Raw genomic sequence first — 14,889 nt, 5'->3', positions numbered from 1 at the left:
ATAGAGGGATTTGTTCTAATGGTGTTTGTAAATAGGTATCATGTCCGCATCTTGTATAGCAATTAACCACTAGGAAGAATGTATGCAGTGTGTTAATTATTGAAACTGACCTACCAAAAAATAAACAAATAAATAAAATAGTATGTTTAGTAAACATTTTTATATTGCATGGCTCTTATAATAGAAATATTTTGTAAAATACATTTTTCTTAGCTGGATAGTTTTGCAGGTTACAAAATCCTAATTCTGTTGACATAAAGAATCAGTGATGTATTAAAGATATATTAAATGGTTATCTTTCATTAATATATGTCATTTGGGCTTAAAGGTGGGGTTTTGTTGTGGTGGTTCATAGTATTCTTATTTTTTAATTAATTGTGTGCTTATGATGGTACAAAACTTTCAGATAGTCTATTGAAATTTATTGTAAGGTGCTCTGGGTATAATTCTAGAAATCAATATAAATATCAAGCACCTTCACAGTATGTCTTCCTCGTCTGTTTATTTATTTGGCATGGTAAGACTTTCCCTTGAAATTGTGCTGTGGGCTTTGCAGGGCTGTCGACTCTGGACTCAGCAGCACTTTCCAAGGCTTGTCTGTCATAGACACGCACCTCGTGGAAGTGGATGGGGACACTCTCTCCCTCTATGGCTCTGGCGCTCTAGAGTCTTTGGACCGGAACTGGAGCGTCCAGACAGCAGGGATGATCACCACAGTCTCCTTCACCTTCATAGAATTCGATGAAATTGTCCAAGTGCTTCCCAAATTGAAGATGAAATTTCCTAATTCTCTGGTAAACATTTCCTTTCTGTGGTATATTCGAATTATCTTTAATCATATGTTGTGTGTTCAAGCCGAGGACCCATTTTAACTTTTATTTATGCAGTTTTTATTTGGCAGGAAGATGAAGTTTTTGTGTTGGTTTTTCACTCTGGAATTTAAATTAGTAATCATAAATAGTCTTACAGTTTTGTGTTAATATTAGAAACTATATTTCTAAAGAACAGTCCTTTATAAAGTAGAAAATTCCAGCACAACTTTATTCAAATTATATATTTCTATCTCATAAAGCATTCAACTGTACTGCAAAGTCCTATATTATCTATTGTGCCTAGTATTAGTGAAACATGTATATTTATTATAGAATTTTTATAATAGTACCATAATAACATTGAAAAGAACTTTAGTGTATCAATAAGGTAACTTTGACAGTTAGCCTTCCCAATTAGGTTATTGCATTATTTAGTAGTACACATTTGTAGGAACTGATATTTATAATGAGTTCTCACTTCTTGAATTATGATTTTGTTTTTCTCTGTAAGCTGTTTTTCTCAGGTATCTTTTATACTAACTTTTGTTCTTTATTTCATCCTCTTTTGTTCTTTATTTCATCCTCCCTAACAAAGATAGGCACAGCTAGAGATGATATGTTGAGGAAAGACAATCCAAATTCACCAATAGTACTCTTGTCTTGACACTTCAGTGACTTGATTTCATCGCTATCATATTTAGCAAGATGCAAGTAGTGATAACTAACAGTGAGGTGTGAGGTTGTGAGTTTGATTCCTGGTAGGAAAAGAAAATGTAATTAAAACAAAATAAAAGTGATTCTTCTGAAGATCACGGTGAACCCTGTATTTATAAGTTACAAAATCTTCTTTTCCAGGGCCTTTTTAAGTTTACTATCAATGTAGCATTGTAATGCTTGCGTCTGAAGTATTTCATATGTAAATAACTTTTAAGAATCATAGTTTGTTCATGAGGATGTCTTTTACAGAGGAAATCACTCAGAACTTACTATTAGGTGACTTCCATCAGTGATACCCTGGCTACCTTTTTTTTTTGGCAAATCTTTCTTCTCATTGAATTAAGAGAAAGTAGCTGTATATCTAGCCTGATTATTTTGTATATATAAATAGAAAATGGTCCTTCATTTGTATCCCCTTTCTTTGTTTAGTTTTGTCAGAGATGGGTATTCAGTTGCTGTTTAAATGTTGTAGGTGAGTAAACTCAGCAAAGGAGATTATGGGGCCACAGAGGAGGTAATCAATGATGCAGAGTATGCCTAAGGAGAGTCACATGGAGAGAAAACATTCTCTCAGGCTTTCACGAGAGAAAATTGGTCAAGCAATGGCTGTGACTCGTCCACATGGCTGACACTGACAAAGGATCTGCAAATTGCGGTACAGGGTTTCAGGGTAAATCCTGAGGGAATTTGACTGATCTTGTCAGATACAGAAGTTACATTTCTTGTTATATAGGTCTTGCTTTATCTTGGTCTTAATCATCCAGCAGAAAAGTACAAAAATGAGTTATAAAAAGTAAAGCCATAGTAATATGCTGAGCTGTACAAGGCTCAAGTCAACAACTTCTGACATTGCCAGTCCTACGAATAACCCACTACTATTGTGGACTACTGGACTATTTTGGATTATTTTGCTGAAGTTTTAATGTTAATACTCAGAATTTTTGTGTTCTCTTATTATAGCACCTTAAATTCAGGGAAACAAATCTTGTGATGCTACAGCAGTTTAATGCACTAGCACAGCTTCGTCGTATTGACCAGCTGACAGTCGACCCGCAAGGAAACCCAGTGGTCAATTTTACACTCTGGAAATACTACGTACTGTTTAGGCTGAGCCATTTTAGTATGCAGAAAATAAATGGAACAGAGGTAAGCAAAACTAAGGGAGCTACAGAATAAAATACTCCTTTTTAGGGAAAACAATGATTCAAATGGTTAGGAATCTAAGTAACCGTGATAAAACTTTGGAGAAATACTGTTTTTTTGGGAAAAAAATCAATACTTAAAATGTTAAAAAGCTAAAAATCTATGCAGAAGTTTATAAAGTACTGAATAACTTTGAAAATAAAATAGTTAACGAGGGCATAGTGAGTAGTTGCTTGTGAGCAATTAGAGAAGTAAAATGTTGCTTCCAGTGAGAGTTAAAAAAAGAAAAAAGTAACCCTACTATATGGGTCTGGATTACTTTTCTCTCATTGCTGGGACAAAATATATGTCCCTAAAATGAAGGAAGGAAAGGTTTATTTAGCTCACAATTTGTGGAGGTTTCAGTCGATCATCGGCTGGCAGTGTGGCACATGGCGGAGGGCAGCTGCTCATGGTGGCAGAAAACAGCGAAAGCAGCAAGAGCAGAGGGCGAAGCAGCGGCAGCAATGGCAGAGGCAGGCCTCTCTCCCTTCTTCCTGTGCATTCCGGCTGTCGGAAGGTGCAGCGCTCACACGCATGATCCCAGGAGCCCTCATCCATAACCCCAGCGTTGGATCATGAATTAATCCCCAACTCTGGAAGCCGCCCCATGACTGCATGAGGCTTTGCCGGGCACCTAGATACAAACCATAACAGTAGGTAGTGTGATCTTTGTATTTTTAAGGTGCTTTACATGCAAAGTGGGAAGAAGTAAACTCTAAATGTGAACTAATAAGGTAGTAGAAGGGAAGAATAAAATGCAGGAGTGAGAAGAGGATGGGAGGGAGGAGGCTAAGTGAACATCTGGACTGCCTTGCTAAGAGCTGCTAACAGCTGTCCGTGTCATGCTGGTATCGGGGAACTCAAGCCGGGAGCTGAATACTTGGAACGTTAGTACTGAAGGGTATTTTTAGATCAATTCTGCTGAATTTTGTCACAGGGTAATCCCACAGCTACTCAAAGACTGTGTTCTTTTCTATATTAATTTGGAAGAGAAGAGAGGAACTGTGTATATACCTCTACAGAATGTAAATAATCCTCCAAAGGGAAAAAAAAAAAGTCTTTAATATGTTGTTAGTCTTACTGCACTATCCCTGAAAATGCAGACGCCACTATCGTAAGATGAGCGGGAGCCAACTTCGCTGGCACAGTGGCTGGTACTTCTTTACTAGAGCTGGTCCACCTACAGCTACCTGTGACCTCAAATTCTAAAATTCTAGCACACTTTGGGACTTGGAGATCTCTAAGTTGTGGGCCATGACCACAGTGTCCACTGTCTGCTGGACGGTGGGCAAATCTGGAGCCTTCCGAGGCTTACTGACTTCTGCAGCTGGCTCTTCAGGGATTTGGCTCAGCCCTTGGTGCTCTCGTGAGCACCGGTGCGTCCCTGGCAGGACCTGAGAATTAGCCCCAAGGGCTTCCAGATTTAGTGTAGACTGCAAGTAGAGTGGTTATTTTGGCTGCCGGTGGGTGATTGTCCCTCCTTAATGGCCCCTGAATACTGACTAATCCTACATCATGCTTTTATCCACATAGAGATCACTACTGGGGAAACATCCAGTGTTATAAAACATTGAAGTTGGAAAGAATAGTGTAATGAAAGTAGAGAAGAAATAGAACCAATATGATTTATTCGGACTAATGCCAATGCTGGAAATATTTGATATTTTATTAAAATACCTAAAAATCTAACTTCTCATCTAATTTGTGGTTATGTAGTAATGTACTTTACATGTTTGTTTCTCTTTGTAAAAGAGAATAATATTGCTTACGGTCAAATTAAACTTGATTCTGAACATTCAGAAAAGATGGAGTAGTGGCCTCTGTTGGCCACTAGGTGACTATATCAGACCAAACTACTTGGTTTTTGGATAGAAGCAGGATTCTGGGAGCGGCAGGCTCATTAGCTGCGAAGGTCCAGGTCAGGAAGGGAGTTGGTGTGCAGCCATTTATCTGTGTACAATGTTTCTGGGTCAGAAGATGTCTGTGTAGTATACAACAAGTAATATTAAGAATGAATGTTCAAAAGATCTGCAATTTCGCTTCATGAGTGTTTCTCACCCCTGGCTCCAACTACCATTTTGAGCCAGAGAATTCTTCGTTGCAGGGGCTTTCCTGTGCGAGTTCGGATGTGACTATCCCTATCCGATGTTTAGCAGCATCTCTGCTCACCGCACCCTCGCTGCCCCTGCAGCCCTCTACCAGTTGCAACCAAATGTTCTATAGGGAACAAAATGGCCCTTCCTTATGAAGAATACAGGGTAGACAGACGGGTGCAATTTGAAACGCCGCATTCCTAGTCCATGAATATGATATGGTCAGATGTTAATCCAAGTCCTATTTGTACTTTTTTGGTTTCATAGGAGTGAAGCTTCACAGGGCATACTTGTGATGAGTTATTCTTTGCGGGGAGAAACTGCCATAAATTTACAATGAGCAGGGTAAGCTCGCTAATCCAGTGAGAATGCCTTTTCTCAAGGAAAAAGCTACGAATGACGCCCTGGCTTAAGTGCTTCATTAAAACCAGTCCCTCCTGTTGACTATGGAAATTTTCCCTCTATAACATTCTAGTCTAAGAAAGTACAAGGCTTCTTTAAATAAATTAAAAAAAAATACTTTAAGAACTTAAGGTGCCGCAGGCATGCTTCTTAGGAAACAGCTTATCGGCCAGAGCTAACTCACTGCGTACACACCCATCAGCTTCCAGCGGCCGTGGTTTGTGTCTTTATTCTGATTAGGCTCAAGGGAGAAGGAGAAATTGCAGTGAAAACCCTTACTCCATATACCCGGAAAGTGTACTTTCCTTAGCTAAAAGAATATCTAATCGAGCTAGACCCCTGCCATCTCTGAGCCCTCTCCATTGCCTCCTTCAGGTCACCCAGAATGACATGATAATGGCTGAAAGGCTCTTCGGGATCCTGGCACACATCGCGTCCTCCGAGTTGCCTCAGTACCGTCTGATTTCAATTCTGGGGGATGTCAGGTAATTTTTATAGGTTTTATTGATTACTCTTATACTAGAGAAAGTCATAAACTTCACATATGTCTTACCTATGCCATCGAGTCATCCTATAGACATATATCTTAGACTTATTTTCAGGCTGATCCTATTCAAAGGTTAGGGAATATAAAGATGAATAAGGGAAAGTCCTTGTTTTTATGTGGGTTTTTTTGTGGAACCAGGGATTGAACTCAGGACCCTGTACTTGCCAGGCAAGCGCTTATTCTACTGAGCTATCTCCCCAACCCCAACTTTTTTTTTAATGTGGTTTTTAGTCTGATAAATTAAAAACATACCATAAGTAATTAAAATGTAACCTTTCAGCTGCTGTAGGAAAGGACTGTAGGATTATAGGAGAGACTAAAGCAAATTAACAAAATTGATGAGAAAATACATGTTTAACTGTATATATTAAAGTTTTAAGAGCTCCCATAGAAAAGAAAATTAAATTATTATTTTCTTAACAAAGGAAAAAAAAGTAATCCTGATCAACACAAAACAGGAAAGAAAGAAAAGCATATGTAAGCTTTATAATAAATTTTAATGGATGAAATTATCTCATTAATAGATAATAACTCAGATTAGGTTAAAAATTACGTTTTGTTGTTTTTGAGAAATGCCTAAAGGTTGGAAACAAAGAGATGGAAAATGTATAACAGGAAAGTGCCAATACCAAACAAATACGGGAAAATTCATATTAGTGACAATAGAATTGATGCCACTAAAAGTGACAACCTACTAATAGCCATAAACAGTGTACCCAAGATAACGATTTTTAAATGTACCAACAAATAGAAATATATACTGAAAGATTTAGGTTTTGTAGTAGACATTAATACAATTTTTCAATCAATTGGCTCAAATAAACAAAAATAAAGAATATGAAGGATATAAATAATATACTGTATCAAATAAATATGCTTAAAATCTTATTTCCAAAACTTTATGACCAGTCCAGCTAGTCCAAATGCTAAATAATCCAAGACCTCATCTAAAGTATTGAATATAAATTGAAATCTTCCAGGGTTCACCCAGGGGCTACCCCAAAGCATGAGGGCGTGTGGGAGCTAAGCCTGCTGCTTCCCCCGCCCTCAGGATTTCCATGCCAAGCTGTACTTTTGAGTAGGCAAGGAGAAAGTTGTCCCTGCGGAGATGGAAACAAAAGACAGCCCTCGTGGAGATTTGCAGCTTGATTTAGGTAGTTTAAAATTGAACTTTAAGCATTACTTTAGCTATGTGGATATCTAAGTATCTCTGGAGAAAATCATTTTCATACAGTTTCAAAGAGTGCCCGTGGATAATCCCTAAGAATGCTGACCAGCCACTTGTGCGGGCACACGCCCATAATCCCAGCACACTGGGAAGCTGAGGCAGGATCACAAGTTCAAGCCCAGCATAGGCAATGTAGGGACTTGCAGAGAGAGCATGTCTGAAAATAAAAATAAAGTTCTGGAGATGTTCAGTAATCTACTCTCTCTCTCTCTCTCTCTCTCTCTCTCTCTCTCTCTCTCTCTTTCACACATACACACACACACACACACACACACACAGACATTTAGACACACACACAGAATGATGTCTGGCATGCAATGAAGATAAAGAACTAGTACCAAAAGGAAACAAGCCATCATGTATATATAAAAGCAGAAAAAGGCCACTACAAAGAGACCCATGAAGACTGGAGACATAATTCATAGATGATAACATGACTGTGCTTCCTATGTTTTAAGTTTGAATAAGTCTGGAGAAAACAAAAAAATTATAGGTGATCCAGCCAGTCTGAAAGAAAACCAAGGAAAGGTACCCACAGGAAAAATGTAATAAATTTTAAAATAAATGGGGAGGCTTAACAGCTGATTAGGAATTCTTGAAAAGAGATTCACTAAACTGGGAAGTTTACCAGAGCAAAATTTCCAGGCTGCGACACAAAGAGATGACATGTGGAAAAGTAGTTAGGAAATTTGGAGAATAGAGTGAGATAAAAAGTTTAGCATCTATTTGTTTTAAGTTTCAAGAAGCACAATAAAGCGTGGCACAGACACAATATCTGAAGAGGTAAAGGCAACATATTCCTTTCAGAATTGACAAAACATAGTAATATGCAAATTATATAAATGCAACAAACTCCAAATGGGATAAGTAGGATTTCACAGTGACCACATCACAATGAAACTGCAGCACTAAACAGGATGTAAAAACCTTCAACAACTAGGAAAAGAGATTACCTTCGAACAAGTGCAGACCAGCAGTTGACTATCAAGCAGTAGTGGAGGTCGAAAGAACAAGATAATGAATGGGAGCTGTGTTCAGGGCCCTGAAGGAAGTTAGTTACCAACCTGGAATTCTGAACAGAGAAAAAGGTTTTAAAGAATGAAGATGAGATACTTTTTAACAAGAAAATAATGGAAACAAAACCTAGGAGAGTTCTCGTCAGTGTTCCTGCACTATCGGAAATTAGGAAGTGTGTAATTAAGGTGGAACAGTGGTCCCAGTTATATGATCTGAAATACAAGAGAGCTAGACAGCAAGGAAAGTATCAAATATGTTAGAGAAAATTAGTAATAATAACATTGTATGAAGTTTAAATTAAAGGACTAAAATCTATCCTGTAGTATTAGGAAGGAATGAATGGTATTAAGAGTTCAAATTGTGGGCCTGGGGAGATAGCTCAGCGGCATAAGCCCTATCTGGCAAGTACAAGGTCCTGAGTTCGATCCTCGGCCCCACGTGCTATGCAGGCCCAGGAACCCCGGCAGGTGGCGCATGCCTGTAACCCCAACACTCAGGAAGCTGAGATGGAAGGATCGCTGCAAGTTCAAGACCAGCCTGGGGGCTACAAACGTGAGCATGGGGCCAGCCCAAACTGCATAGCAAGACCTGTCTCAAAAAAAAAGTTGGAATTGTAATTTCCATGGTAAACCAAAAATAGACATATATGTATGGCTTCTAAACTAGTAAGAGGGAGGAGAGAAAAGGCAAAGAGCAAAGCGCATAGGATATGTGAATTAAATGTAAAAGCCGCAGTGGTACATGAAGCCTAAATCGTATTATTTGAGCAGATGTTTTCCTGTCACTTTGCTCTTGTGAGGTAACAGATGCCTCAAAGCCCGCTGCTACAGAACGAGCGGTGTTTCTCCTCTGAGTCTGCAAGCTGTCTGGGTGTCCTCGTGTCTCTGCCGTGCCCTGTGGCTTGGGTAGCGCGCTGCTGGTCTAAGCTGGTCTCCCGCACTTGTGTGGGCGCTGGCTGGCTGTGGCCTTGCCTAGCAAGGGACAGCTCGTCTCTGCTCCCCAGGGGCTCCCGTCCTCCTGCCTGGGTTTATTCTCATGGCAGAGAAAAGTTTGGTTCCAAGAGAGCAGAAACACACAAGGCTTACTGGGGCCTGTGTTACAAGCTGACATGCCGCCTTCCCACCTGCATTCTGGGGGTCAAACAAGGCACAAGGTGACACTGAGCAGCCCAGAGGAGGCTTATTTAGATATAAAATCTCAGGGTAGAGGACACACCTTCCAGGAAGCTGTAATATGACCTCGTCAGTTGACCGAAATGACAAGCACAGTCACGCATCACTCCGTGATGGGATTAAGCTCTGAGAGGTGCTTCGTGTGGCACTTCTGTCCCCAGGTGCTACCGTCTTATGAGACCACTGTCATGTGTACAGCCTGTCATTGACCAAACTGTCATTATGGGCACATGGCTACATGCTGTTGTTCTGATTAAAGCCCAAAGGTTGTCAGGTTGAGTAAAACTATATGCTGTTTATAAGCAATGCATGTGAAACACAAAGTCATATAAATTCGCAAGTAAGAAGATAGGAGAAGATAAGACAACGTCCTTCTTATCCAAAATAGAAAGAGTCACTGCTGAAGACTAAAAGGACTGCAAGCTTAAAAGACAGTACTAGGAACAAAAGGAGGTCATTTCAAAATGGTAGTGGGCTTAGGTTGCCAAAGACACAGTAGGCTTAAATTTGTTCACATCTGTTAGTGTAGCCTTCGAAACTTAAAACTCTAGAACTGACAGAATTACAGCTCACAAGCACAGACGTTTTAATCACTTTTGAGTGAGAGCCGAAGGATTAAAATGCTTACGTAGCATGATAACAAATTTGACCTAATAGGCATTCTGAAAACTGTCCCACATAACTACACAACGCACATTCAAGCGTTCATAGAACATCTATTGCTGGTGACCCCTATACACCCAGATGGCGAAAGTCACCAGCCACAAGGACTTGAAGTCATACGGAGCATATTCTCTGTTCAAAATGGCATTTGAAGTGGGGGTCCAATGGTAGACCCCTGCAGCTCTAGTACTTGCAGCCCTGAGGCAGGACAGTCAGATTCAAGGCCAGCCTTGGGTGGTTTACCGAGTTAGTGACCCTATCTCAAAAACATAGTTTTTTTTTTTTTGTGTGTGTGTGTGTGTAGACACAGTTCAGTGTAAAAGCAGTGGTACAATCACTAGACCACAAAAAATAAAAAATTTTAAAACAATTAAACTTTAATCCAATTATAATAAAAAGAGAACCAAAATATCCCAATATTTTGGGAAATCAAGGAAAAATTCCTAAATAATCTACAGGTTAGAGACATTCAAAATGGGAATTTGAAACCACGTTGAGCTGTAAGAGAAGAAAGTACCAGATTGCAAACCGTGCAGGACGTTAGAGCAGGGCTCAGTGCCAAACGTAGCCTCCTTGAGTTGGCGTTGGTAGGGAAGGACACAGGTTGGAAATCAGCGAGCTGGCATGTATATCACAAAAGTACAGAACAGCAAAATAGTCCTGAAGAAAATTATGTTGAAACAGAATTAATGGAGAGTTGGTTATTTGAAAAGACTAATAAAAGTGATATAAAATGTAATAGGATTGTTCTGAAATTTAAAAAACAGTAAAAAAATAAATAAATAAAATACAGTACTCACTTTTTTCTTTACAAAAGCAAGAAAATTATACTACATAAATATTTGTTAAAGGGACTGATTAGGTAAATTGTGATCTATTTTCCAATTGACTTTCATTCATTCTTTGAAATTACAATTTTTAGTGACAGAAAATGTTTATCACATAACATTCCATAAAAACAACATTCGCAATAGAATGCTTAGTATGCTCTTACCTTGTCTACAATTTACGGGAAAAGTCTGCTCAAAAATATATCAAATATGAACGTCATTGTAGATTTATGAGCTATAGTCTGGTAGGTGCTTGCTGCATATTTCTTTATAGTTTCCAAATTTTGTGCTTCCCTCGATTTCTCAAATGATTGTTATCCTTTTAAATGCAGAAAAGACATTTTTTTTAAATGCCTCTTGTGCTCCCAGGCCTCAGTTCACGGTGGAGCAGCAGTATCTCTTCATGCAGAGAGGGTCAGGTGGGGACCGGCAGCACCTTCATGGGCGGGGCACTGAGGGGGGCAGGGTGAGCCGGGTGTGCCCTGTCCAAGGTCACCAGGGCCGTTCCGCTTCCCTGCTAACCCACTTGCCAGTTCTTGCCTGATTGCTGGCAGTTGGAGCCTTTTGGTTTTTTGTTTTGCTTTTTCCTAAAGTTAAGGAAGTACCCCATTCCATGCTCCTGCTACCAGTAATACTACGAACCCGAATGATGGAATTACAGACTGTTGGCGTGGTTTATAAGAGGTGACTAACATCCTCTATAGGATGGAAAGATTTTGAGAGTTTGCTCCACTACATCTTTAATTGGGTTGTTTTGTACTCTTAATTTTTATACTGATGTTCATTGAGGTAGAGGTTTTTGTTTTATTTTGGAAATGCTTCAGGTATGTTTATATTGATGACTGGTAATTATAGAACAAAAGAAGTTGAGTTGCATAGCTTAATTAGAAGAACTGGGATACCAAACTGAGCTTAAGTAAGTAACAAATTTTGTTGAGAAAGCTGTGTACTTTCTTCTAAAGTTAAAATTGGATACATTTTAATAAATCAGATAAATAATTTTCTAAATCTCTTTCCTATTTTTCTACAGGAAAAAGCAATTCCGGTATCTACTAGAAACCAAGGGGAAAAAACCTGGAATTGTCAATGAGGAAAATAATGACAGCAAAAGACTTGTAGGAGAAAACACAAATCGTGCTACACTAAATTATACCACAAGGGAATTTTATAATGAGAAGTTAGAGGTAAAACTCCATTAATCTTTGGGATCTGTCGTACCTGAGTATGGCCCCCATGACTTGCGCCCTGTGGGGCTCTCTACCTTTTGCCCTCCTTACCTGGGGAGCCAGAAGCAGTACGCCCCAAGGAACCAGGAAGAAGTAGAGCGGGGAGGTGAGGAAGAGCTGTGGTCTCAGCAGCTTTCTTTCAGTAGGAAAGATGTTGAAAAGAATTCTGTACCAAAACTGTAGACTAGGATTGGACCACGGGTCCTGAGGTATCTGGATTAAAAAAAGAGAAAGCTGTGTGGGGACCTGGCTGGCTCTAGGAAACCGGCAAAAGATGTAGCCAAGTCTCCCTCATTGTTGCCTAACTGTGGACTGCTGTGGTTCTACTTCATGTTCTTCATTCTACACCATGACCTTCTGCATTCTTAGTCATGTGATATAATCTCTTTTGTTCCAAATAGAGCTATTTAGCCAGGAACACTGGTAAATGTAAAGCCAGTGCTTTACATTTTTTTTTAATGTTTAAAGGTTTATTGGGGTGATACAGTACAGTATTAGGGGGCTGTAGGAGTGACAAAGGTGACAGCTCTGCAGTTACCACCTTGATAGGGTTCATAGGGAAGCAGAAGGAACTAAGCATCTAAAATAATCACAAGGTATTAAGATTCTGCAGAAGATTTTTGCAGGTCCAAAGGGCAGATCGTCTTGAGCACCTCTGACTTATGAGGGAATATGCCTACTGAGAGGTGTGGATGGACCTGCGGATCTCCTCACACAGGTTACCTGTAGATATAATGACCGAGTAACATAGAGGGATGGAGATAAATACTTCTCTACCTGTCTGTGTATATCTCCAAAGACAGAAATGGAGATATATCCATAGATTTGCATACACACACATATATATTTATGGGTGGGCGCGTATAGAGGTATGTAGGTGGTACTGGTCTGTAATCCTGGCATTTAGGAGGCTGAAGCAAGAAGGTCACTGCAAGTTGGAGGCCAACCTGGGCTACACAGTGAGTTCAAGACCAGCCTGAACTGCACAGAAAGATCCTATTTCAAAAGAGCAAATATATATATATATATATATATATTCCTTTATATTTCATATATATATATAAAACTGAGAAGTGAAATGGCCAGAAAACTGGTTTTCTCATTTTTTTAACAATTGCATAATTCTTAGGGTCAGCCAAATAGCTCAGTGCCCTCCTTACCTGGGGAGCCAGAAGCAGTACGCCCCAGGGACCTAGGAAGAAGTAGAGCGGAGAGTTTGATCCCCTGCATGTGTGCCGGACCCGCCCCCGGGGCACACTGAGACAGTGATTGAGACTGAGTTTGGTGGCGCGCCTGTAATCCCAGCACTTGGGAGGCTGAACACAGGTGGATCACTACAAGTCCAGTCTATGTAGTGGGACCCTGTAGACCCTGTACTAAATACAAAAAGTAAAAATTTGTATGCTTCTTTACTAAACTATATGTAGCTAACAGCCCAGTATGTTGCAGAAGGGGCCCCTGTTTATAGAAGAAACATAGTGGATGTAGAGCCTCATTTAATTGTTTGTTACAGTTCTTTTCCTTTCCTTTCATCCCCTCCCAATCCTGAGCTGTCTGGAATCCATAGAGCTTAAAGGATTATGGCTTGAAAAATCACTTGAAAACTCGATGCAATGATACCTTTCTTAGCATCCTAAAAGGATTCAGCTTGTGCTTTAAATTCTGCTAGTAGAGGGACATTGGGATAGCTGAGCAGACGAAACACCTGCTTAGGCAAGCTCAGGGACTAGGGTTCGATCCCCAGCACCACATGCCGTGCCAGCCCCACCCTCAGGTTCTGCTGAGCCGGCCCTGGAGTCCTGGCATGGTGGTGCATGCCTGTAATCCCACTACTGGTGAGGCTGAAAACAGGAGGATCACTATGAGTTTGAGCGGTGTAGTAAGACCCTGTACCAAATTAAAAAAAAAAAAAAAAAAAAAAAAAATCCTCTTCTAATGAAAGAAATGGCAAGGTCTGTAGCTCTATGGTAGCACACTTGCCTAGCATGCCCAAGGCCCTGGGTCTGATCCTCATTGCCCCACCTCTGTCATACACACACACACATACAACACACACACACACATGCACACACACACACACACACACACACCCCCAAAACAAAAAGGGGGAAATTGCTTTTTTTTTTCTTTTTTTGATTACTGCCAAATATGGAGAAATTCTTGCCCTTTGAAGCTTAAATCTGTCTCCTAGCAACTTTCATTGGAGAGTCACATTCCATATACGTAAAGAGAACAAATCTCTTCTACACGGGAATGGTTCAAATACTTGATGTCAACTCCCTGTCTCGTCTTAGCTCTGATTCTAAAATTATTTTGTGCACCTGCTGTACACTGTAATATGCGAGTGCATAAGAAAACATCTTTGTCCGTGTGGAATTCACATTCGAATGGAAGGAGTAGACATGGATTGGAATAATTGTGAATCAGTAGACCAAATGAGTAGAGGGCTGAGCCAAATCAAAGGAGGCTTTCTAGAAAAGATGCTGTCTAAAGGATAGCATATAAGCCATGTGATAAAGGGAAAGGGCTAAACAGCACAATCTGAACAAAGCACTGCAAGGCATAGCACGGGTAAGGCGAGGGCAACTAGAAGAAGGTCCTGGTCTGGGCCGGGTGGGAAGTAGACTGTGTTAAGAAGATGAGGTTGTAAAGGGAGAGGGCTGTAGCAAGAGCTTGAGGATGTGATTCTTTGGCCAATGAGGGCTTCCTGGCCATGACAGGAGAGAAACCTGAAAGCCACGCTGGCAGGATTAGAAACCCCCCTCCTCACTCGGGTGTGAGCCAAGTAATTAATGGGTATATTGAGAGAATCTCAGTGAACAGATTTTCATGAAAGAAATGTAGAGGAATTTATAAAGAACTGTGTGAAAAACAGGGAGTTTCACAAAGAATTCTACTAAGCCTTTAGGAATAGATATGTAATGATTTTAAGCTGTTTAAGAGTATTGACAGAGGAAATGTTTTTCCAGTTTTTCAAGATAGAATAATTTTGTTTCA

General features: G+C 40.0%; 1 protein-coding gene across 3 annotated transcripts in view; it reads left to right on the top strand.

Annotated features, from left to right (window-relative positions):
• Positions 1–14,889, top strand: part of Lrrc49 (leucine rich repeat containing 49) — a 157,242-nt gene that overhangs the window by 133,809 nt on the left and 8,544 nt on the right. For 2 of the 3 annotated variants that reach the window (XM_004628769.2, XM_004628770.2), the window contains 4 exons: positions 557–794; positions 2,490–2,675; positions 5,585–5,694; positions 11,697–11,850. In XM_004628769.2, the coding sequence (XP_004628826.1) occupies positions 557–794; positions 2,490–2,675; positions 5,585–5,694; positions 11,697–11,850 (688 nt within the window). The remainder of the gene's footprint in view (positions 1–556; positions 795–2,489; positions 2,676–5,584; positions 5,695–11,696; positions 11,851–14,889) is intronic. The other variant, XM_023712689.1, reaches the window with a different exon arrangement.

The sequence above is a fragment of the Octodon degus genome, unplaced genomic scaffold (assembly GCF_000260255.1).
Source record: "Octodon degus isolate 3935 unplaced genomic scaffold, OctDeg1.0 scaffold00026, whole genome shotgun sequence".
NCBI lineage: Eukaryota > Metazoa > Chordata > Mammalia > Rodentia > Octodontidae > Octodon > Octodon degus.
Note: the sequence above shows the minus strand (reverse complement) of the source record. Positions and strands in the feature narration are given on the sequence as shown.